Below are 25,752 nucleotides of genomic sequence, written 5' to 3' on the forward strand. Positions count from 1 at the left end.
GATAGTTAGCAAGCTGTAGATATTTGAAACGAAATAGACCTTATAAATCATTGAAATGCAGGTTTAAGCAGTACTGGAATCTCTAAGGTGGGGTTAAATAAATACATGGAAAAAAAGTGCACTTAAATAGTATCATGCTTAATAAATAAATAAGAAAGAAAGATAACACAATCTAACCCTACTCCTTAACTCCCTTCTCTGTGTATGTTTCAGGCATCTAGAGTCTTGGTGTGATGCATAAGAGAATGTGTGAGTACACATCTATGCACACAATGTAGAAGAGCAATTATGAGGCCAGAAACCAAATTACTGTGAAATCTGAGCAAAAATCAAGTGCTCAAAACACAGAACAATTTTGGAAAGCACTTTATTGATTTTCATGTATTCCAACAGCAAAAGCTAGACATGCTCAATTTGATGTTACACAGAACATTGGTTTGAAGTCATCTCCCATTACCTCTAAATATTATTGAAATAAACATATATTGCATAAACTAAAGGAAAATCAATGTGAGCAATTAGAATTGTAATTATGACCATGTATAGCAATTTCACTACAAATAAACCAGAATATTGATTATGCTTGATATAAATTACATAGATGAAACCTAATAAGGGATTTAGAGGTGCATGCAAAGAGGAATCTGATTACTTGTTTGGTAATGATGAGGAGGGGCTTATCTTAGCATTATTAGTGTGTAGTGCAGGGCTTTTCAAAGTGTGGGGCGCGCCTCCCTTGGGGGGCGCCAGAGTTCTTCAGGGGGGGCGCAGCGTGAGGAAACATAAACCAGAATAAGTTACTATTGCGGACATTTAGCGAACTTCAGCTAGCCTTTGCCAGAGACAATATGGATCAATTTTTAGTACCTAAAGCTACAGTGAATGAGGAGACAGAGTCTGGGCCAAGCAAAAAAACCAGACCCTCCAGGATTTCGTGATGTTGCAATTTGCAAATTCAACCAATCCCCACGAATTCAGGGCGGTGTTGCAATTATATCCAATCACCGCAACCTTCCCGCAAATTTGACCAATCGTTGGCGTCGTCTTGAGGTGACGTCGACAAACTACCTTCCGCCTTACTTCCGTGTATACATTCAAGAGAAGCAGCATGCGCGCAGTGTTGCCAGATTGGGCAGTTTCAAGTGCATTTTGGCGGGTTTTGAACATATTTTGGACTGGAAAACGTCAGCAGTATCTGGCAACACTGCATGTGCGAGACATTGTTTATAGTCTGCTTGATAGTTAGCAAGCTGTAGATATTTGAAACGAAATAGACCTTATAAATCATTGAAATGCAGGTTTAAGCAGTACTGGAATCTCTAAGGTGGGGTTAAATAAATACATGGAAAAAAAGTGCACTTAAATAGTATCATGCTTAATAAATAAATAAGAAAGAAAGATAACACAATCTAACCCTACTCCTTAACTCCCTTCTCTGTGTATGTTTCAGGCATCTAGAGTCTTGGTGTGATGCATAAGAGAATGTGTGAGTACACATCTATGCACACAATGTAGAAGAGCAATTATGAGGCCAAACTACCTTCCGCCTTACTTCCGTGTATACATTCAAGAGAAGCAGCATGCGCGCAGTGTTGCCAGATTGGGCAGTTTCAAGTGCATTTTGGCAGGTTTTGAACATATTTTGGACTGGAAAACGTCAGCAGTATCTGGCAACACTGCATGTGCGAGACAATGTTTATATAGGCTTAAATTCTGTTACTGAAAGTGTGTTATGTTTACAGTGAAGGACTGTGTGCACTTTACATTATTTTTTTTACTTAATACAAGAAATTAATGGATGCCAACATTTTTGCCAAAATGGTATTTTATTTTCCATTGTTTAGGCAGCTTCAGCATCATACTGTGAGATTCTGTTCAAATTGTTTTTTTTTCTTCTAATGAAGACTGAGCCATTTATTTTATTAGTTTATAATTATTGTTTAATTTAGTCTTCAGGAGAGACTGCCTGCACACAGTACTAGTATTAATAGTTTTTTTTTTCTTACATGAAAGCTGAGGCATTATTATATTTTAAGGTAACTTCATGTTGTGCTGTGAGGTTCTATGCACTTTAACTTTTGAACCAACAGGTGCATTTGGATAAGTAAAGCCTATTTTTTCTGCATTTTTGTAGTCCTGGTAATCTTTTATATTGGTAAAGTTGTTTATAGGACCATTTCTGTGTCTTTGTTTTTTTTAATCAATAGTTTTTTGGTAATAACTTAATATTTAACATATCACTCAATTTTAATCACAAAAAGAGAAAATCGCAACGATTTCTTGCAACTTTCTCTTCTTCCCGCAATGTAATCGCAACAAAAACCTAAAAAACACCGCAACTTTCATCACAATTTTTTGGAAAACCCCCCGCAACATCAGACATTTTAGCCCGCAACAATCACAAAAAAGGCCCGCGAAATCCTGGGGGGACTGAAAAAAGAAGGAAGTATGACCACGATTATTTAAAGTTTGGATTTTCATGGACTGGATCTGAAGATGCTCCACTGCCACAGTGTGCTGTCTGCCAAGAGGTGCTAGCTAACGATGCTATGAGATGTTTAAAATGTGTAAAACAAGATGTTGTAAAAAGAAAAGCACAGATGTTTAAAATGTATAAAAAAAGATGTTTTAAAAAGCACAGATGTTTAAAATGTGTAAAAGAAAAAAAATAAAAATGTGTACAACAACCATTTTTTTAAAAATACGAATGGAACATTAAGTATAGCAACAACAAAAATTGTGAGGGGGCGCTGTTGTTGCTCTCTGAGGGGGGCTGACTCTCCCACACTTTGAAAACCCCTGGTGTAGTGGAATAAAAGAACTGTGACAAATGGTGTGATTTGTGCCCAATCGTGGGTTAGACCTGCCTCTTCTGGCCTCAGGCTCTCCTATCATGTCTATAGTTAGCCCTGCAAGCAAGAAACAACAAACTGAGCATAGGCCACTAACACTCTAACCTAACTAATACACATTCTTATGCACACAAAAGTACACATGCATTCGCTTATGCATGCAACACATGCATATCAAATGTAGGTTACATGCTCACAATATTAGTTATAGCAATCTGTGCAAATAAGTATGCATGCAGTGCTCTGAGTTTTTAATATTTCTGCATGTTCCCGTGTTGAGAGTGATGTTAGTTTAAACCTTAGGCAACCAATATCTGACACTTTTACAGAACAAATGTGAATTAAATTCGGTTATATATTGTATTGTATGTTAAGTACATTACAATACAACATATAACGTTGTATTGTGTGTTAAGTACCTCTGAATGCATTACTTTTAACTTTGACAATGTGAATAATTAATAATTTCCTTGTTTGACATTTTTATTGAATTTCTAAGATCAACTAATACAATAATAATACAGAATAATTATGTACATTAAATTACGATAGACATCCACTATTGATTTACTCCAGCAGATTTCCTTAGCATAATATTTGTTTACAGCAGTCATTGAAAAATAATGGTCTGCTCTTTGGCAATTTACACCAATTTCTAAAGTGTTATTTCGAAGAATCTAAGCTACCATTTTAACAAGTGTTTCAAGCCACATCAGCTCTGCGAGATCTTTATTTTAAACTGTAATCTACAAAGATGCGATGGTTGAGGAACCTGCAACTGCATAGCAGAGTGTGTACTGTAATATTACTCATGCATAATGCAGTGTTTCCCACACATTGACGAGACTATGGCGCCCCGCCATAGTCTAATTTGGGCCGCTATAGTCTCAGTCCGCGCCCGCACGCCCACACACACGGAGACACTGAGGCACCCGGCCTGACATTGCGTGCGTTGCCTATCTGAGACAGCGTGAGGAGACAACTCTGATAAGCTACATCCTGTCTGCATCTACATGTTAAGGTAAGTTTATACAACGTTATGTAGCCTTTGACATGATTGAGGAGGTGACATTTAGGCTACGCTATTGTGCTTTATAGGCATATGGAGAGCGCATTGATGGATGACGTTAAGTGTATTGTTTCAGTAAAATTACTTTGTCCATTTCGTACTGGCAAACCTACCTTTTCTGTAAGGCAACAGTAGGTTATTTTGAGGCAATATTAGTTAGCCCTACATAGTTATCTAATTCGTCAAATTAACTATCATCCTACCAGGATCAGGTCGTTTCCAAATTCACCGGCGAAGTGCTTCCCGCTTGACATTGTATGTGCGCAGTCTATCCAAGTGATGGAGATGTGAAGTGACAGCAGTGATAAACTAATCTAGGTCTGCATGTACATGTTAAAAGGGAAAAGTAGTCTATTCTAACAGAGAGCGAACGTCAATGCCACTTTTGAGAATTAGTGCTAGTAGCCTTAACGCGATTTGTTACTGGTGAGACGGAAGACGTTAAATTATTTTTAGCCTTTTCTAATAGGCTACCTTCTAAAGGTGAAGCTATTAGGCCACATAATTAAGGGAATGTAATGTTAGTTACCTACTTAATTAAATTAACTTCTTAACTCGAATTTGATCGTTTTTGATTGATGTGATGTGAATCTCAATTGGTGATCGTTTTTGATTCACCAATGATGTGAATTTCAACTTACACTTACCCATTGTTTTTATGCTCAAATCCCACCTAAGTTCAATCTCACTTTCACTTAATTAAATATTTCAGAGTGAGCTCTACAATCACATGACTCATGGTAGTAACAAGTTGTTTGCCATTTTAGGTCAAAACTGCAAGGAGAGCACGTGGCCGCCTGCTTGAGGATTTCCATTAACAGGCCACAACCAGAAGATATAAATTATGAAAGGGCACTTGAACTCTTTCTCAAAGCCAAGAAAAATCAAATGCACAAGTGCAGGGTGTGGTCTTTGTAAATAGGGCAGGCATTTGTCAGGGTCACTTCTGACATACAGCAGAGCTAGAAGTCCTTGTTTTGTAGGACTTTTTGTAGGAGTTCAGGGTGTGAAGTATTGTAGGATTTTTGGTTTGGTTTGGTTGCTATCTGTAATATATTCTTGTAGGACTGCCCTCTGTAGCAATATGCTAAAATAAAATACAAGGTGCATAACCAATACCAACGAATTTGTTCTTTGTTAGTCTTAGTTTAGTAGTATTAGTAGGCTAAACAACCCCGCGCACCCCTGCAATTCAACCGGACACGCCCCCCCCCCATGGGCTGCCCCCGTAGTCTCCAAAATTTCTGTGGGAAACACTGATAATGGGAAAAATTAACTGCATGCTGTTTATTCACTGTCCCACTGTCTCATGACATTTTACTAAGACCAAATTCTGCAGCCCAATCATATACGTCTCAATGTCATGTCTGTACATTTGCACATCATTTGTATAAAAAAATCCAAAGTGAACTGTTGTAATTGTGCCAAATGTGTGGTGTGATCATTACACGTCACTCCAGCACTTTCTATGTCTCCTCACATTCAGAACAGCTCAACGACTATAGGTAGGAGAGTCATAAAAGACAACACGTGCTTTCTTTGAGCAAGCTCTCTCTCAGAACTCAACCAAAATGTCAGACTCTGTAGATGTTTTACTGGAAATGTTTAATTTAAATATGACCCAAATTATGGATGATATTGCTCCATTCAAAATCAAAAGAGTCAATGATAAGCAGAAAGCACCATGGAAGCAGTAGCCGGCTGTTAAACTGCTAAAGAGAGAATGTAGAAAGACTGAAAGAAGATGGCGCAAATCTAAACTTCACATCCATTATCAAATCCATAAAGAGATGCTTTGTAATTATAATTATGAAATTCGTAAAGCGGCGGCACGGTGGTGTAGTGGTTAGCGCTGTCACCTCACAGCAAGAAGGTCCGGGTTCGAGCCCCGTGGCCGGCGAGGGCCTTTCTGTGTGGAGTTTGCATGTTCTCCCCATGTCCGCGTGGGTTTCCTCCGGGTGCTCCGGTTTCCCCCACAGTCCAAAGACATGCAGGTTAGGTTAACTGGTGACTCTAAATTGACCGTAGGTGTGAATGTGAGTGTGAATGGTTGTCTGTGTCTATGTGTCAGCCCTGTGATGACCTGGCGACTTGGCCAGGGTGTACCCCGCCTTTCGCCCGTAGTCAGCTGGGATAGGCTCCAGCTTGCCTGCGACCCTGTAGAAGGATAAAGCGGCTAGAGATAATGAGATGAGAATGAGATGAAATTCGTAAAGCAAGACAGTCTTTCTTCTCCATCATCATCAGCAGGAACATGAACAATGCCCGTGTGCTATTTTCAACAGTAGAGAAGCTAACTAATCCCCCACCACAATTAGCACCTGAACTTCTCTCAGTTAATAAATGCAATGAGTTTGCATCCTTTTTCAAAGGTAAAATTGATAAAATACGGCAGAATATTCCTCATAATATATCTCAGTTGCAAAAATTTGAAAAACTGCAATCACCAATGACACAGATAGATAACTTCAACACAATGTCAGAATTTTGTTTAATTGATTATGAGACTCTTGAAAAAACTGTACAAAATCTCAGTTCCTCAACATCTGAATTGGACATTCTGCCCACCAACTTTTTTAAGTCTGTTCTTCATCTTATAATTACAGATGTGCTTCAAATTATAAATACATCCCTGGAGACTGGCGTTGTTCCTGTGTCCCTAAAAAAAGCCGTTGTAAAGCCCATACTTAAAAAAAATAATCTGGATCCTTCAGTATTAAATAACTACAGGCCAATATCAAATTTACCATTCATCGGGAAAATCCTTGAAAAACTTGTCTTCAAGCAATTAACTGCCTTCTTGATATCAAACAGCCGTTTTGATAATTTTCAGTCAGGATTTCGTGCCAATCATAGCACTGAAACAGCGCTGATTAAAGTTATAAATGACATACGTCTTAATACTGATGCAGGCAAAACATCGGTCCTGGTATTACTGGACCTCAGTGCACCTTTTGATACTGTTGATCACAACATACTGCTATATCGACTTGAACACTGGGTTGGATTGACTGGTAAAGTTATCAATTGGTTAAATTCATACTTAAAAGATAGAAGCTTCTTTGTTACCATCGGAAATTGTTCCTCAACGTCAATGTCCTTGACCTGTGGTGTCCCCCAGGGGTCGATTCTTGGACCATTACTTTTCAACCTTTATATGCTCCCACTTGGGCAAATTATCAATAACAATTCAATTTTGTATCACTGCTATGCAGATGACACCCAAATTTATTTTGCTCTATCACCTAATGATTATGCCCCCCTTGAATGTCTCTACCAGTGTATCGATCAAATCAACAGCTGGATGTCACAAAATTTTCTTCAGCTGAACACAGATAAAACAGAAGTAATTCTATTTGGAAAAAAAGATGAAAGACTCAGGATTACCACTATTCTTGACACAAAAGGGATTAAAACTAAAGAAATGGTTAAAAATCTTGGTGTTTTCATTGACAGCGAGCTAAACTTTGACAGTCACATGAAAGCAATCACTAAAACGGCATTTTATCACCTAAAAAACATTTCCAAACTAAGAGGACTTATGTGAAAAAATGATCTGGAAAAACTAATACATGCCTTCATCTCTAGTAAGGTTGATTACTGCAATGGCCTTTTCACAGGCCTGCCAAAAAAGACCATCAAACGACTTCAGCTGGGTCAAAATGCAGCGGCTAGGGTTCTCACACGAACAAAAAGAACAGAGCACATTACTCCAATTCTAAGGTCCCTTCACTGGCTTTCAGTAAGCTACAGAATTGACTTTAAAACATTGCTGCTGGTGTACAAATCTCTAAATGGTACAGGGCCCAATTACCTCTCTGATATGTTGCAGCGGCCTAACCCAATCAGATCTACCAGATCGAAACAGAAAAATTTACTATTAAAACCAGTTGTTAAAACAAAGTATGGTGAAGCAGCTTTTAGCTACTATGCAGTACAGCTATGGAACCAACTGCCAGAGGACATTAAAAATGCTCCTGCTGTTGGCAGCTTCAAATCTAGGTTAAAGACCAAGCTGTTTTCAGATGCTTTCTGTTAAATAATTAATATTGTCTTCTTTACATTTTTTATAATTTTTACTTTCTCTGCATGTTTCAAATTTACTTTAACTTTATTCTATTTTATTCTGCTGTTTTTTTTCTTTTTCTCCTCCTATTTGAACTACTACTTCATTTTATTATTTTATTTCTACTATTGTTTAATTCTTATTATTTTCTTTTAATTAATTGTTTAATTCTTTTAATATTATATATTAGAATAAAAATAAAATTATTTTATGTAATTTTATTCTCTATTGTTTACTGTTTTGTTTTTACTTCTGTAAAGCACATTGAACTGCCATTGTGTATGAAATGTGCTATATAAATAAACTTGCCTTGCCTTGCCTTGCTAAAGCAAAGGGTCAGTTTCTCTAAAATACGTTGTGCTTCTTGTGTTTCTCCATGTATGCCATGTACATTATCAAAAATATATAATATGCTAATGCATTTGGAAATTTTCTTTCTTTGAATGTGTGTGTTGTGGCGTACCTTGTATTGCTTGGCGAGGTTTTGTTTGTGAGTTTCTTCCACTTGTCGGAATTTGGTTTCCAAGCCTCTGAGCTGGTCCTCCATTCTGACCACGTACTGTAAATCCTTCTGTATCCGCTGATCCAGCACCTGGATTAACTTGGTCATGTTCTGCACCTGTGTGCGTGCACACACATACCATCCATCCATTATCTGTAGCCGCTTATCCTGTTCTACAGGGTAGCAGGCAAGCTGGAGCCTATCCCAGCTGACAATGGGCGAGAGGCGGGGTACACCCTGGACAAGTCGCCAGGTCATCGCAGGGCCAACACAGACACAAACAACCATTCACACCTACGGTCAATTTAGAGCCACCAATTAGCCTAACCTGCATGCCTTTGGACTGTGGGGGAAACCGAAGCACCCGGAGGAAACTCACACAGACACGGGGAGAGCATGCAAACTCCACACAGAAAGGCCCTCGTTGGCCGTTGGGCTCGAACCCAGGACCTTCTTGCTGTGAGGCGACAGTGCTAACCACACCACCGCGCCACCTCACACACATACCACACACACACACACACACACACACAAAAAAGTGTCAGGGAATAATATATCCTATATAATAATACAGCCCTATGATTTCTGAGGACAGATTTATGGATTTGATGCAAAAAAAGAGATTTTAAATATGAACACAGACATGCAGAGATTTGGATGGACATAAGCTTTCTGAACAAATGAAATAATTGAGTATTTTGCAGAAACATTTCAGGGCCAAGTTCATTTTAGCTTACAATATTTACTTTTTTTCTTGGAACAGCACTAAGCATACTATTAATATAGAGCAGTTAAAATGGAGATGTTTATAATATAATAGATTATCTCATCTCATCTCATCATCTCTAGCCGCTTTATCCTTCTACAGGGTCGCAGGCAAGCTGGAGCCTATCCCAGCTGACTACGGGCGAAAGGCGGGGTACACCCTGGACAAGTCGCCAGGTCATCACAGGGCTATAATAGATTATATTTTTAATAAAAAGTAAATGTTATAGTTTTGTACTTTATATCAATACTGCCATGCTACCCATCAAATGTTAAAATCATCAAACCTTAATATACTGTACATATATTCAGCTTTTATGGAAATAGAATCATAGTTGCTCTCTGTCTGTCTATGGTTGCATTATCATTATATCTTGTTTTCATGAGTGAAGGTTGATGCAATTTTAAGGGATCTCATTAGGTCATGAGTATGATTCTATTTCCATAAAAGCTGTGTGTGTGTACTGTATGTGTGCATTATTATTATTATTATTATTATTATTAATTTTATTAATAATAATAATAATAATAATAATACCCCTCCTAGAACTGCCACCTTATTGTGGTGGAGGGGTTTGTGTGCTTGAATGATCCTAGGAGCCATGCTGTCGGGGGCATTACGCCCCTGTTAGGGTCTCCCAAGGCAGACAGGTCCTAGGTGACAGGCCAGACCAAGAGCAATTCACCAAAACCCATATGGAGAATCGATCAAGGACCATGATGTTGCCTGGTATGGCGCAGCCGGGGCCCCACCCTGGAGCCAGGCCCGGGGTTGGGGCTTGTATGCGAGCGCTTGAAGGCCGGGCCTTTGTTCACGGGGCCCGGCCAGGCTCAGCCTGAAGCGGTGATGTGGGCCCGACCTCCTGTGGGTTCACCACCCACAGAGGTAGCAGTAGGGGGCCGGTGCAGTGTGGATTGGGCGGCAGTCGAAGGCAGGGGCTTCGATGACCTGATCCCCGAACACAGCGGCTAGCTGTTGGGACATGGAATGTCACTTCGTTGGGGGGAAAAGAGCCTGAGCTTGTGCGGGAGGTTGAGAGGTACCGGCTAGAGATAATCGGGCTCACCTCCATGCACAGCTTGAGCTCTGGAACCCAGCTCTTTGAGAGGGGCTGGACTCTCCACTTCTCTGGAGTCGCCCATGGTGAGCGGCGGTGGGCTGGTGTGGGCTTGCTTATAGCTCCCCAGCTCAGCCGCCATGTGTTGGAGTTTACCCCAGTGAACAAGAGGGTCGCCTCTCTGCGCCTTCGGATTGGGGAGAGGGCTCTTGCTGTTGTTTGTGCTTACGGGCTGAATAGCAGTATAGAGTATCCGGCCTTCTTGGAGTCCCTGGGAGAGGTACTGAGAGGTGCTCAGACTGGGGACTCCACTGTTCTACTGGGGGACTTCAATGCTCACGTGGGCGACGACAGTGGCACCTGGAGGGGCGTGGTTGGGAGGAACGACTTCCCCGATCTGAACCCGAGTGGTGTTTTGTTATTGGACTTCTGTGCTAGTCACAGTTTGTCCATAACGAACACCAGGTTCGAGCATAGGGGTGTCCATAAGTGCATGTGGCACCAGGACACCTTAGGTCAGAAGTCGATGATAGACTTTGTTGTCATTTCATCTGATCTCCGGCCCTATGTCTTGGACACTCGGGTGAAGAGAGGGGCTGAGCTGTCAACTGATCACCACCTGTTGGTGAGTTGGATCCGCTGGCGGAGGAGGAAGCCGGACAGACCTGGCAGGCCCAAACGTATGGTGAGGGTCTGCTGGGAACGTCTGGCCAAGCACTCTGTTGGGGAGGTCTTTAACTCTCACCTCTGGGAGAGCTTCTCCCAGCTTCTGAGGGAGGCAGGGGACATTGAGTCTGAGTGGAGCATGTTCTCTACCTCCATTGTAGACGCAGCTGTTCGGGGCTGTGGCCGCAAGGTCTCCGGTGCCTGTCGTGGCGGCAATCCCCAAACTCGGTGGTGGACACCAGAAGTAAGGGATGCCGTCAAGCTGAAGGAGCCCTATCGGGCCATGTTGACCTCCGGGACTCCTGAGGCAGCTGACGGGTATCGGCAGGCCAGGCGTGCCGCAGCTCGGGCAGTTGCAGAGGCAAAAACTCGGAACTGGGAGGAGTTCGGGGAGGCCATGGAGAAGGACTATCGGTCGGCCTCAAAGAAATTCCGGCAAACCGTCCGGCGCCTCAGGAGGGGGAAGCAGTACTCTGCCAACACTGTTTACAGTGCGGGTGGGGAGCTGTTGACCTTGACTGGGGACATTGTCGGGCGGTGGAAGGAATACTTTGATGATCTCAATCCCAACATCATGTCTTCCATAGAGGAGACGGAGGCTGATGACTCAGAGGTGGACTCGTCCATTACCCAAGCCGAAGTCACTGAGGTGGTTTGCAAGCTCCTCGGTGGCAAGGCACCGGGGGTGGATGAGATCTGCCCTGAGTATCTCAAGTCTCTGGATGTTGTAGGGCTGTCTTAGCTGACATGCCTCTGCAACATCGCGTGGCGGTCGGGGACAGTACCTCTGGAGTGGCAGACTGGGGTGGTGGTCCCTCTTTTTAAGAAAGGGGACCGGAGAGTGTGCTCCAATTATAGGGGAATCACACTTCTCAGCCTCCCAGGGAAGGTTTACTCCAGGGTACTGGAGAGGAGAATTCAACCAATAGTCGAACCTCAGATCCAGGAGGAACAATGCGGTTTTCGTCCTGGTCGCGGAACACTGGACCAGCTCTATACCCTTCATAGGGTGCTCGAGGGTTCATGGGAGTTTGCCCAACCAGTCCACATGTGCTTTGTGGATCTGGAGAAGGCATTCGACCGTGTCCCTCATGGTATTCTGTGGGGGGTGCTTCGGGAGTATGGGGTTCGGGGCTCTTTGCTAAGGGCTGTCCAGTCCCTGTACGAACGGAGCAGGAGTCTGGTTCGCATTGCCGGCAGTAAGTCAGACCTGTTCCCAGTGCATGTTGGACTCTGGCAGGGCTGCCCTTTGTCACCGGTTCTGTTCATAATTTTTATGGACAGAATTTCTAGGCGCAGCCAGGGGCCGGAAGGAATCCTGTTTGGGAACCACAGGATTTCATCTCTGCTTTTTGCGGATGATGTTGTCCTGTTGGCTTCTTCAAACCAGGACCTTCAGCATGCACTGGGGCATTTTGCAGCCGAGTGTGAAGTGGCTGGGATGAGAATCAGCACCTCCAAGTCCGAGGCCATGGTTCTCAACCGGATAAGGGTGGCTTGCCCTCTCCAGGTTGGTGGAGAAATCCTGCCTCAAGTGGAGGAGTTTAAGTATCTTGGGATCTTGTTCACGAGTGAGGGAAGGATAGAGAGCATGAGGTCGACAGGCGGATCAGTGCAGCCTCTGCAGTGATGCGGTCGCTTTACCAGTCCGTCATCATCCGGTCGATCTACATTCCGACTCTCACCTATGGTCATGAGCTTTGGGTAATGACCGAAAGAACAAGATCGCGGATACAAGCGGCCGAAATGAGTTTCCTTTGCAGGGTGGCTGGGCGCTCCCTTAGAGAGAGGGTGAGAAGCACAGGTCACTCGGGAGGAGCTCGGAGTAGAGCCGCTGCTCCTCCACATCGAGAGGAATCAGCTGAGGTGGCTCAGGCATCTCTTTTGGATGCCTCCTGGACGTCTCCCTGGGGAGGTGTTCCAGGCATGTCCCCCCGGGAGGAGGCCCCGGGGAAGACCCAGGACACGCTGGAGGGACTATATGTCTCGGCTGGCCTGGGAAGGCCTCGGTGTTCTTCCCGAACAGCTGGCTGAGGTGTCTGGGGAAAGGGAAGTTTGGGCTTCCATGCTCAGACTGCTGCCTCCGCGACCCGGCCCCGGATAAGTGGATGAAGATGAGATGAGACAATAATAATAATAATAATAATAATAATAATAATAATAATATGTTCAATTTATATAGCGCCTTTCTCAAAACCCAAGGTCGCTTTACAATAATAGGCAGAAAAGAAAAAAAGTCCACGAAATAGAGGTCAGGATATCATTCTAGTGGTGTAGCAGCCACAGTCCCACCAAAAGGTGCATGAAACCAAGTCCCACATCTCCAGTACAGCCACCATGACGCCGCCAGCAACGTTGCTCGAACACCACACCATGGATCCACAAAGTGAGCACAGAAGCACCGCCATGCAGAGCGCTCGTATGTCCCAAACTGCCTGCACAGCCGCTACGATGCCACCAAGCAACATCGCTCGGAACATCACGCCAAGCATTAAAGCACAGAGTGCTGGACAACCACGATGTTAAAATGAGCAATGAGCTCACTGCAGTCCTTAACTGGGAGCACAGGCATCACCCACGATGAACCAAGGCTTGGAGGGAACCAACGCCCAAAACTAGGTCCGGAGCTACACCACAACCGGCGGACTAAAACACTCAAACATCAAAACACAGAAAAAAGAAAAAAAATTAGAATTAAAAAAAAAAGCTCTGGTGAGAAACGGCAGCCAGAATGCGCATGACGTACTCTCAACCGGAAACTTTAGTGCTATGATCTCACACACCACTGGGAGCCATAAAAGTGTCTTGTTTCTCCCAAGGCCATAGTTACCTAGGACATTTTTATAACCTGATAATTGTGCCTATAACATTACTACAATGGGTCAAGGCCACTGGCTGAGACAGTTGCTGCAGTGCAGATGATGTGGAAGCCATAGCCTAAAAGTTAAAGAAGCTTTGGGACCAAAAGTTTGCCAGTTCAATTCCCTGGACCAGGGCTGAAGTGCCCTTGAGCAAGCCACCTAACACTTAACTGCTCCCTGGGCTGCCCACTGCTGTAGTTATGTCAAGGTTCTATTGTGCATCGCTCTGGATAAAAGTGTCTGCTAAATGCCTGTAATGTAATGTAATGTGACAATTACCTTCTCCAGGAGCTGTCGGAGTTGCTTGGTGCGTGCATCTCTGGAGCACATGGTATGCTGGGGAGCAACAATGGTACACACACATCTTCCCTCAGTGTCCTGAGCTGAGCTATACACCTGCCATGTTTCATCCAGGTTAGAAGGCAAAACCTGAGAGAGTGGGTAAAGGGGGTGGGGTTGGGGAGGTTATAACAGAGTTAGCATATAATGTTTCTGAAATGTCTAACAAGATTCAAGGAACAGTAACCATTTCCCCATCTAGAATTTTCAAGCTCCTTTATATTTTTGTGTTCTGCACATGTGGACTGCTCTCTTCACTTTAGATAAGTTCTAAAGAGAATCTGGAAAACAGTTTGTGTTGCCACAGCCATTCATCAGTAACAATGCAGAAAATCTAGGTTTGGAGTGGCATTCAATCATGTCCACTCCAGACTACAATTCCCAAACACCACAGAGCCCTGCCTCTCTAGAATTCTAGAGGTGCACCTGTTCCATATCAGAGACTAATTAAGACACTACCTAAACCCAACACTCACCTCACCTCCATGTAAAGTATCGTTCTGTCTCTCTGAACCTGATTATACCAAGCCTTATCTTGACTCTGCTTGACTCTTAGTGCTTTTGACTCTCACTTACGTTTATTTACCTACTTGTCTACTCGTCTGCCATTTGATATCCTGTTTGCCAAATCACCTGACCCATGCTTAACCCTGACTTCATTTAACACTTGGAGATTTGGACCTGAACACCTGTTTGTGACACACCCACTATCCCCTGTGCCCGCATCCATAAGTGCCTGCACTCTCAAGTCAAGTCTATTTGTAAAGCGCTTTTAACAATAAACATTGTCACAAAGCAGCTTTACAGAATTTGAACGACTTAAAACATGAGCTAATTTTATCCCTAATCTATCCCCAATGAGCAAGCCTGTGGCAACGGTGGCAAGGAAAAACTCCCTCAGACAACATGAGGAAGAAACCTCAAGAGGAACCAGACTCAAAAGGGAACCCATCCTCATTTGGTCAACAACAGACAGCATGACTATAACATTAACAGTTTTAACATGAAGTCAGTTTCGTTGATGTTATAAACTCTTCATTGATGGAAACTTGAGTGCAAAACTGTTCATGACAACTGCAGTCCTAAAGTTAGCGAGTCAACTGTAGCCCTAGCCATAAAAGCACTACTGTAAGAGTCCAGAGCGTCTTCCAATTGTGACTTTCAACTGTCCTCATGGGGCCATCCTCCACAGGAGCGATGCGATGAGACTCCAACCAGACACAGGGCACCAGGATGAATCAAGCAGGTCCGAGGAGCAGAAGAGGTCAGCATCTCGATCCCAGGACCAACATGTAACTCAGAGGGACAGATTGGGGGGGGGATAAAACACAGGTTGTTAGGTATGCCCAATGCCACCTGAATAAGTAGGAACAGTATACATATTGCACTGAGTACAAGCAGGGATTCCGGCAACTAACTGTGACAGCATAACTAAAAGGGGAGAGCCAGAAGGTAACACAGGCATGAGGGAGCCCCGGGACATAAAGCAGACACCCACTACACCGTCAACAAACTCGAGTGAGCAAGTGAGTGGGGACTGACAGCATCCAGACATCCCAGTTTACCAAAACACTATGTCTGAGGACCCTCCAGATCTACACCTTTACCTCATAAACACCATTAACAAAAGGCTTGACTAAACAGATATGTTTTCAGCCTAGACTTAAATGCAGAGACTGTGTCTGATTCCCAAACACTACTTGGAAGGCTGTTCCATAACTGTGGGGCTTTGTAAGAAAAGGCTCTGCCCCCTGATGTAGCCTTCACTATATGAGGTACCAGCAGATAGCCTGCACCTTTTGATCTAAGTAGGCGTGGCGGGTCATAAAGGAGCAGAAGTTCACTCAGGTACTGTGGTGTGAAACCATTCAGTGCTTTAAAGGTCAATAGTAGTACTTTATAATCAATACGAAATTTGATTGGGAACCAATGCAAGATACTTTGCCTCAACAATGGATGCAACAGAGGTGGTGAAGCAAACAGCTCTCAATGCACAGGGGCATTTATTAGGAGAACATCAACAAATGTTGAGTGAGCTTAACACTCAAACGTCTCAATTAACTGCTATTGTCTCGCAGGCCCTCCTGAAACACCCCACTTCTTCCATGACTGCTGTCATGGTCCCTTGACTGGAGAAATATTTTGGAGAAATTTGAGAATGCAAGGGCTTCCTTCGTCAGTGCTCACTGTACTTCTCCACCCTCACCGGCACCACAGAAAAGCAGAAAGTGGCTCAGTTCATTAACCTCCCCACCACTAAGGCCATGAAATGGGTGCGTGCCATCTGGGAATGAGGCGGTGAGCATACATCATCTTATGATTGTTTTGTGGAGATGTTTAACCAAGTCTTTGACCATCAGCTGGAAGGAATAGAGATTGCAGAAAAATTATTGACCATCTGAAAGGGAGAAAGGAGAGTCGCTGAATATGCCCTAGAACTTTGCACGCTTGCAGCTGGAAGTGGCTGGAATGAACCTGCATTGAAAGCAGCATTCCAGCAACATTTAAATTCAGAAATACTGACTGAACTGGCATGTCGCAATGAACAACTCACATTAGACTCTCTAACTGACCTAGCCATCAAGTTGGATCACCTGCTGCAGAACCATCCCTCGATTCGACATACTCCAGCTATCTCTCTGCCCCCACAAACCTCCACACCGATGGAGATCTCCCATGCCTGCACTTCACACTCAAAAAGAGAGAGGAGACATCATGAGGGATTGTTACTGTGGAGAACAGGGTCAACTGCTGGTCACCTGTCCTGTCCAACCACCCACACCTCGACGAGAGAGGGACCATCAGACTGAAGCCAGTTCCGTCAGTCCGGTGAGTTGTAAAGTTATTTCCACGCATTCACTCAAAGTCTACATGCTACTGAAACTACCAGACTCGACTCATGTCCTTTCTGCACTCATAGACTCAGGGGCGGAAAGTAACTTCATCAGCCTCCAAACCGTCCAAAGGATCAACCTGCCCACCGAGGAGCTCCAACACCCAGTGAGGCTACAGGCCATAGATGGCAGTCCCATCGGAAAGGGGCTGATCGCCTTGCATATGCTTCCTCTGAACATTCAGGTCAGTGCTCATCACATTGAAAGTATTTGCCCTATTCGTCCCTTGCATGGACCATCATGCTTTAATTCTTGGCTTTCCCTGGCTTCAAACCTATGATCCCTTGATATTGTGGCAAAACAAAGATCCTGCAATGGTCTCCTTGTTTCCGACAATGCCTCCAGCTCCCACACATCTCTGTGGCATCTACATCCATTGAAAATCCGGCACCAGAAGGCATAGAACATATCCCTGCATGTTATCACAACCTGAGTGAAGTCTTCAGCAAAGGTAAAGCCAGTGGCCTTCCATCACCCTGACCTTATGACTGCACCACTGACCTCCCTGGCACCTCGCTGCCACACAATCGCATCTACCCCCTCTCTGTTGCCAAGCAGGTTGTGATGGAGGAATACATGCAAGAGGCCTTACAACAGGAGTACATTTGTCCTTCCACCTCTCCAGCATCCGTGAGCTGCTTCTTTGTGGAGAAGAAAGGGGAAGGTCTCTGCCCATGCATTGCTTACTGTGACCTAAACCAAATCATTGTCAAGTACCCATACCCACTTGTGCCATCTGCTCTTGAGCAACTCAGATCTGCTAGGGTGTTCACCAAACTTGACCTCCACAATGCATATAATCTCATCAGGATCCATAAAGGGGGTGAATGGAAGACTGCCTTTAGCACCACTTCAGGTCATTTTGAGTACTGAGTCATGCCTTATGGCCTGTCTTGCATGCCAAATGTAATCCAGTGCTTCATCAATGATGTTCTACGAGACATGCTGGGGAAGTACATCATTGCCTACATTCATGATATCCTGATCTACTACCCCGATTCCAAAAAAGGTGGGACAAAGTACAAATTGTAAATTAAAACAGAATGCAATGATGTGGAATTTTGAAACTTCCACATTTTATTCAGAATAGAACATAGATGACATATCAAATGTTTAAACTGAGAAAATGTATCATTTAAAGAGAAAAATTAGGTGATTTTAAATTTCATGACAACAACACATCTCAAAAAAAGTTGGGACAAGGCCATGTTTACCACTGTGAGACATCCCCTTTTCTCTTTACAACAGTCTGTAAACGTCTGGGGACTGAGGAGACAAGTTGCTCAAGTTTAGGGATAGGAATGTTAACCCATTCTTGTCTAATGTAGGATTCTAGTTGCTCAACTGTCTTAGGTTTTTTTTGTCGTATCTTCCGTTTTATGATGCGCCAAATGTTTTCTATGGGTGAAAGATCTGGACTGCAGGCTGGCCAGTTCAGTACCCGGACCCTTTTTCTACGCAGCCATGATGCTGTAATTAATCCAGTATGTGGTTTGGCATTGTCATGTTGGAAAATGCAAGGTCTTCCCTGAAACAGACGTCGTCTGGATGGGAGCATATGTTGCTCTAGAACCTGGATATACCTTTCAGCATTGATGGTGTCTTTCCTGATGTGTAAGCTGCCCATGCCACACGCACTAATGCAACCCCATACCATCAGAGATGCAGGCTTCTGAACTGAGCACTGATAACAACTTGGGTCGTCCTTCTCCTCTTTAGTCCGAATGACATGGCATCCCTGATTTCCATAAAGAACTTCAAATTTTGATTCGTCTGACCACAGAACAGTTTTCCACTTTGCCACAGTCCATTTTAAATGAGCCTTGGCCCAGAGAAGACATCTGCGCTTCTGGATCATGTTTACATATGGCTTCTTCTTTGAATTATAGAGTTTTAGCTGGCAACGGCGGATGGCACGGTGAATTATGTTCACAGATAATGTTCTCTGGAAATATTCCTGAGCCCATTTTGTGATTTCCAATACAGAAGCATGCCAGTATGTGATGCAGTGCCGTCTAAAGGCCCGAAGATCATGGGCACCCAGTATGGTTTTCCAGCCTTGACCCTTACACACAGAGATTCTTCCAGATTCTCTGAATCTTTTGATATTATGCACTGTAGATAATATGTTCAAACTCTTTGCAATTTTACACAGTCAAACTCCTTTCTGATACTGCTCCACTATTCGTCGGCACAGAATTAGGGGGATTGGTGAGCCTCTTCCCATCTTTACTTCTGAGAGCCGCTGCCACTCCAAGATGCTCTTTTTATACCCAGTCATGTTAATGACCTATTGCCAATTGACCTAATGAGTTGCAATTTGGTCCTCCAGCTGTTCCTTTTTTGTACCTTTAACTTTTCCAGCCTCTTATTGCCCCATCCCAACTTTTTTGAGATGTGTTGCTGTCATGAAATTTCAAATGAGCCAATATTTGGCATGAAATTTTAAAATGTCTCACTTTCGACATTTGATATGTTGTCTATGTTATATAGTGAATACAATATCAGTTTTTGAGATTTGTAAATTATTGCATTCTGTTTTTATTTACAATTTGTACTTTGTCCCAACTTTTTTAGAATCGGGGTTGTACTCTCCTGATCAGGACTCCCATCAAGTACATGTCAGGACCGTGTTCAACCAGCTGCTCGAAAATCACTTGTAAGTGAAAGCAGAAAAATGTGATTTCCATGTGCATCAGATTTCCTTTCCTGGATATATCAGTACAAAAGGCATCAGTATGGATAGTACCAAGGTGTCTGCAGTCACCTCCTGGCCTACTCCCACAAATATCAAGGAACTACAATGTTTTCTGGGCTTTGCTAACTTTTATATCATAGATTCATTTGAAACTTCAGTTCCATAGCGTCACCGAGTCTCAAGACCACATTCACTTCAGCTCCCATTTTGCAACATCCAAACCCCAGCATTCCATTCATGGTAGAGATTGGTGCATCTGAGACCAGGGTATGAAGTACCCTGTATGCACAGGTGAAAGACATCCCGTTACCTTATTTTCAAAGAAACTGACCTCCACAGAACGGAATTGACATTGGTAATCAGGAACTCTTTGCCATCAAGTTAGCCTTGGAAGAGTAGAGGCACTGGCTAGAAGGAGCTAAACACCTGTTCGCCATTCTCACTGACCATAAGAACCTGGAGTACTTGAAAACCACCAAAAGATTAAATCCTCATGAGGATAGGTGGGCCCTGTTCTTCCCATGCTTCAAGTTCATGATCTCTTTCCAACCCGGCTCCAAGAACACCAAGGCAGATGCACTGTCTTGCATCCACAACATTGCCAGCCCAACTACCGAACCCACTCTGATTCTACCACTGGGATGCTTTATTCAGGGTGTTACATGGGAAGTGGATAAAGAGATAAGCCAGGCCCCAAATACCCAACACCCTGACACATCCCCCAGGTCTTATGTATGTTCCAATGCAACTCTGAGGCAAGCTAATCAGCTGAGCATATGCTTCTCCAGCTGCAGGACACCCCAGCAGTCAGTGCACATACCAACTGCTCAAGAACAAGTACTGGTGGGAAAACATGTCAGAAATAAATGAATGTGTCCTCCTGCTCAACCTGTGTCCAGGCCAAGGTACCCCAGACTCCCCCATCAGGCAAGCTGTGCCCACTACCCATACCAGAGAGACCCTGGTCCCATCTAGCCATCGACTTTATCACCAATTTCTCCAAGTCCCAAGGTAATACTGTCATCCTGGTCATCATAGTTTGATTCTCAAAAGAACTGAAACTCATTCCCCTGCCAGGTCTATTCACTGTCTTCAAGACTGCAGGACTCCTGTTTACACGTGTTCTGTGACTGGCCCCCCCAGAGGACATCGTTAGCAACAGAGACTCTCAATTCATCTCTAGAGTTTGGACAAAGTTCATGGACAAGCTGGGGGTCTCGGTCAGCCTAACATCTGGGCAACGCCCTCAGGCCAATGGCCAAGTGGAACATGCTAACCAGGAGATCGGGTGCTTCCTCAGGGTTTATTGTATGGAGAACCCAAGAGATTGGGCGTAATTCCTTCCCTGGGCCGAATACGCCCAGAATTCCTTAAGGCATTTGGCCACACAGTTAACCACCTTCCAACGTGTCCTTGGTTACCAACCACCTTTGTTTCCTTGGGATGATTCACCCTCCCAAATCCCAGCAATGGACTCTTGGTTCCAGAGGAGTGAACAGGTGTGGGAGGGTGTGCACCAATGGTTAGAACAGGTGGCCACTAAGTACAAACAATACATGGACAAGCACAGACGGAAAACACCCACTTACGCACCAGGAGATCAAGTATGGTTATCCACCAAGAACCTCCAAAGTCTCAACACTTGTTGCAAGCTCCAAGCCAGATATATAGGCCCATTCAAGATCCTACACTGCATCAACGAGTCTCCTACAGGTTGGAACTACCCCCTCACTCCTGCATGTCCTCAGCTTTCCATGCATCATGTCTCAAGCCAGCAATTCCAGGACCCCGGCAGATGGTACTCCCAACAATGAACCTCCCACTCCAGTGGAAATAGAAGGGGATTCCATATACCAGGTCCACAAAATCCTTAACTCCCAGTGTAGGCAGGGCCAGTTAGAGTACTTGGTGGATTGGGAGGACTACAGCCTGGAGGAGCACAGCTGGGTCAATGCCAGGGACATGCTGGATCCACTACTTGCGCAAGAATTCCATGCCACACACCCAGACAAACCAGCACCCAGGGGAAAAGAATGTCCCAGAAAAAAATTCCACTCCCACTTTGGAAGGGGCATCTTTCAGTAACAGGGCAGAAAGTCTAGGTTCAGAGCGACAAACATGGCTGCTCCAGACTACAATTCCCAAACACCACAGTGCCCCACCTCTCCGGAATTCTAGAGGTGTACCTTTTCCATATCAGAGACTAATTAAGACACTACTTAAACCCAGCAAACAGTCACCTCCATGCAAAGTATCATTCTGTGTCTCTGAACCTGATCATACCAAGTCTTATCTTGACTCTGCCTGACTCTTAGTTGCTTTTGACTCTCGCTTATGTTTATGCTATGGAAGCTTTCGCTTACATTTATGCTACTTGACTACTCACCTGCCCTTTGATATCCTGTTTGCCATTCGACTAACCCACACCTAACTCTGTATCCGTAAGTGCCTGCACTCTGACACCATTATGGTGTAAATTATAAAGTGTGTGTGTGTGTGTGAGATTTTTTTTTTGATGTAGTTAAAGGAAATTCAACCAAACATAATATCAGTGTTTAAAGATGCTTCTTTTTAAGCTGTTATATCAGTCAAAGGGGATGTTACTAAGTGCTGATTTACTGGTCACTTAAAAAAAAAAGCCACCATTTGGCTTTAAATAAGCAAATACGCAAGAGCCTTTGATTGGATAATTACTACAGTGATTAATGTGGTTCAGCTGGCAACAATTCTTTTAACCCTAACCGATGTAGTGAGTAGCTTCTCATTACTTAAACAAACATGTCAGAAGACGTATCTCGTACTCTTGGAAAAGATATTGCTGTGTTTCATAAGGGCCAAATTATTGGCCTGCATCACTAAAGAAAACAGCTAAGGAGATTGCTGAAATGACTGGAACTGGGTTAAGAACTGTCCAACACATTAAAACCTGAAAGGATAGTGGTGAACCATCAACTTCATGGGAAAAAAAAATGTGGTTGGAAAAAGATCCTGACTGACCATGATCAGAGGTCACAAATGCTTGAAGTCGACTCTTTAAAAAAAAAAAAAAAGAAAAAACCCAGTAGAACTAATGGCTATGTTTAATAGTGAAATTAAGAGCATTTCCACACTTACAATGTGATAAAAACTCACATGATTGGTACTAAACAGCTGTGTGGCCAAAAGAAAACTACTTGTCTAATCAGGAAAAAAGGCTTTGATTTGCTGGGTAGCATAAAAATTAGACTCAAGAGCAATGGAAAAGGGTCATGTGGTTTGATAAGATTTACCCTATTCCTGAGTAATGGGTGTGTCAGGGTAAGAAGGGAAGCACATGAAGCGATGTATCCATTATGCACAGTGGCCACTGTACAAGCCTCTGGAGGCAGTGTTATGATCCGTGATTGCTTCAGTTGGTCAGGTTGAGGCTCAGCAACATTATGGGGCAATAAAATTAAGTCAGCGGACAACCTGAATGTACTGAATGACCAAGATATCACATCAATGGATTTTTCCTTCCCTGATGGCACGGGCATAAAATTAGGGCTCAGATTGTGAAAGAGTGGTTCAGGAAGCATGAGGAATCATTTTCACATATGAACTGGCCACCACAGAGTCCCAACCTGAATCCCATTGAGAATCTTTGGGATGTGCTGGAGAACACTTTATGCAGTCTTCTCTTTTACATAAACTGTACACCTGGAGACCATTTTCATGCTTTTAAAGGCATCAGACACACAGCACTGTTGTAGTGACTGCAAGTAAAAGTGTCACTTAGGAAAATGTAGTCTGTAATATTTTTGTAAACAATTATGATGCATTTTTTTAAATTAACATTTCTTTAACCATTTTGACCATTCAAACAATAGTGACGTTTATGTGCGTTATGACTTTTTGGAGCGGTACAATACAATCATTCCTAGTGTGAGCATGCCTTAAATCAAACAATGGTGATGGGGTGGGTGGGAAAGGGGGCAGTGGGAGTGTGAGGGATGGTAAATCTGGAACATGCAAATGTTCCAAACTCTAACATAACTGCATTGTCAAGAAGGACATATGTTGCAGAATCAGCCAAAGAGTAAGAAGAACAAAAATTGAAAAAGAAGTGCTATGATAAGGCAAGGGCTAAGAGCTGCATTAAAACCAAACAAAACCCAAAAAATAAACTCCTTTATATTGACAGATAATATCCATGCAAGACATGTTTGAGTATTCATTTGTTCATATATGTACCTATATACTGTGTACAAATTGTTTGTTTTTCTTTTAAAATAAATCTTCCTGGGTGCAGGGGTGGCATGGTGATGTAGTGGTTAGCACTGTCGCATCACAGCAAGAAGGTCCTGGGTTCAAGCCCAGCAACCAACAAGGGCCTTTCTGTGTGGAGTTTGCATGTTCTCCCTGTGTCTGCATGGGTTTTCTCTGGGTGCTCCGGTTTCTCCCACAGTCCAAAGACATACAGGTTAGGCTAATCGGTGGTTCTAAATTGACTGTAGGTGTTAGTGTGAATGGTTGTGTCTCTCTGTGTCAGCCCTGCGATGACCTGGCGACTTGTCCAGGGTGTACCACGCCTTTCGCCCATAGTCAGCTGGGATAGGCTCCAGCTTGCCTGCGACCCTGTACAGGATAATGGATGGATGAATGGTCCCTGGGTGCTGCCATCTTACTTTCTCTGAGGTTCAAATGCAGCACTCTGAGCACAAATTACTTGAGAGAACATGTCACATGACATACTGAGGTTAAGCTCTAGTGGACAGCCTTAAAGATGCCCGAGTATCAAGCGTTTGGCTATAAAAATAATCCTGATCATTTAAGCAGTGAACACATGCCCAGCCAGGAGGCTGTTTTGCTGCCTATAAACTCATCACTGGCTACCTGCAGTGTTTTGTTTTTTTCCCAAAAAATTAAAATTTTCCTGGTATTTTCATGTGACATGCTTTTGTTTGTTTTTATTCACTGAGAAAACCAATCTTTTTAGACAGCAACAATCATATTGCTCTGACAGTGACAATTGTTTACTAATATCTGTGTCAGTACTGGGTGTGCATTATCTAGCTGAGTGAGATTTACACTTCATAAAAGTGAAGTCTGTTCACATATTTTATTGCCAGTAAAAATCACCTGGTTATATTTCTGATTAGATTTTTAGAATTAGACACCTTTGTCACATACATTACAGCACAGTGAAATTCTTTCTCTGCATTTAACCCATCTGAAGCAGTGCACACACACACACACACACACACACACACACACACACACACACACACACACCCAGAGAAGTGAGGAGTTGCAGTCCAGTGCCTGGGAATTTTTTTTCTTTTTTAAGAATTAGAAGTCTTTATTTGATGGCTCTGTGTTACTAAGGTAAACGGTGTACTAGTGGAAAAGCGGTGTTACAGTGCAAGTGGCCACGCCCAGGTAAGGCTAATTTTTAGCAATATCATAACTTTTAAAATGGATAAATTGTTATATATATATATTTTTTTAATTTAAACAGTCGGGTGGGCACATCAGAGCACTTGTCATGATTGGCAGAGATTATTTTTTTGTTTGGCTTTAAAGGATATATGCAGAACCTTTTATTTTTAAATACATTTCTGAGTGGATAGTATCTCCATCCTTGACTCTTGTATGCTGCATAAATGGGAATAAAAAATATATAATTTTTGAGAGTTAAAAATCGACCGCAAAGTTGGCATTCGAGCTGCCCTGCTGAGCCAGCCAGCCCTGAGTGCGTGACGTCACAGCGATAACCGGTTTTAAGGCCGAGGCCTTTGACAGCTGTAGACCAAAGTCATATAAATAAAAATTTATGGTGAAAGTAAGAAATACTGTAACCGACTTGCTCAACTAAGACTGATTTGACTTCACTGATTGTGGGTTGACTCTCATTAAAACAGGATAGGTATTATAACTTATGCAATATACATGTACATGCATGCATTTTCACTGATAAAACGTAAAAGGCTAATTAAATAATCAGATGATCTGAGAATCACA

General features: G+C 43.2%; 1 protein-coding gene across 1 annotated transcript in view; it reads right to left on the minus strand.

The window, feature by feature from the left end:
- The window catches only part of olfm1b (olfactomedin 1b), a 255,548-nt gene that overhangs the window by 83,566 nt on the left and 146,230 nt on the right, over positions 1 to 25,752 (minus strand). Inside the window, exons 2-3 of the mRNA XM_060934849.1 lie at positions 14,119 to 14,268; positions 8,451 to 8,606 (exon numbers count right to left, since the gene is read on the minus strand). Coding sequence (XP_060790832.1) covers positions 8,451 to 8,606; positions 14,119 to 14,268 — 306 coding nt within the window. The remainder of the gene's footprint in view (positions 1 to 8,450; positions 8,607 to 14,118; positions 14,269 to 25,752) is intronic.

This window comes from Neoarius graeffei, chromosome 12 (genome assembly GCF_027579695.1).
Source record: "Neoarius graeffei isolate fNeoGra1 chromosome 12, fNeoGra1.pri, whole genome shotgun sequence".
NCBI classification, from domain to species: domain Eukaryota; kingdom Metazoa; phylum Chordata; class Actinopteri; order Siluriformes; family Ariidae; genus Neoarius; species Neoarius graeffei.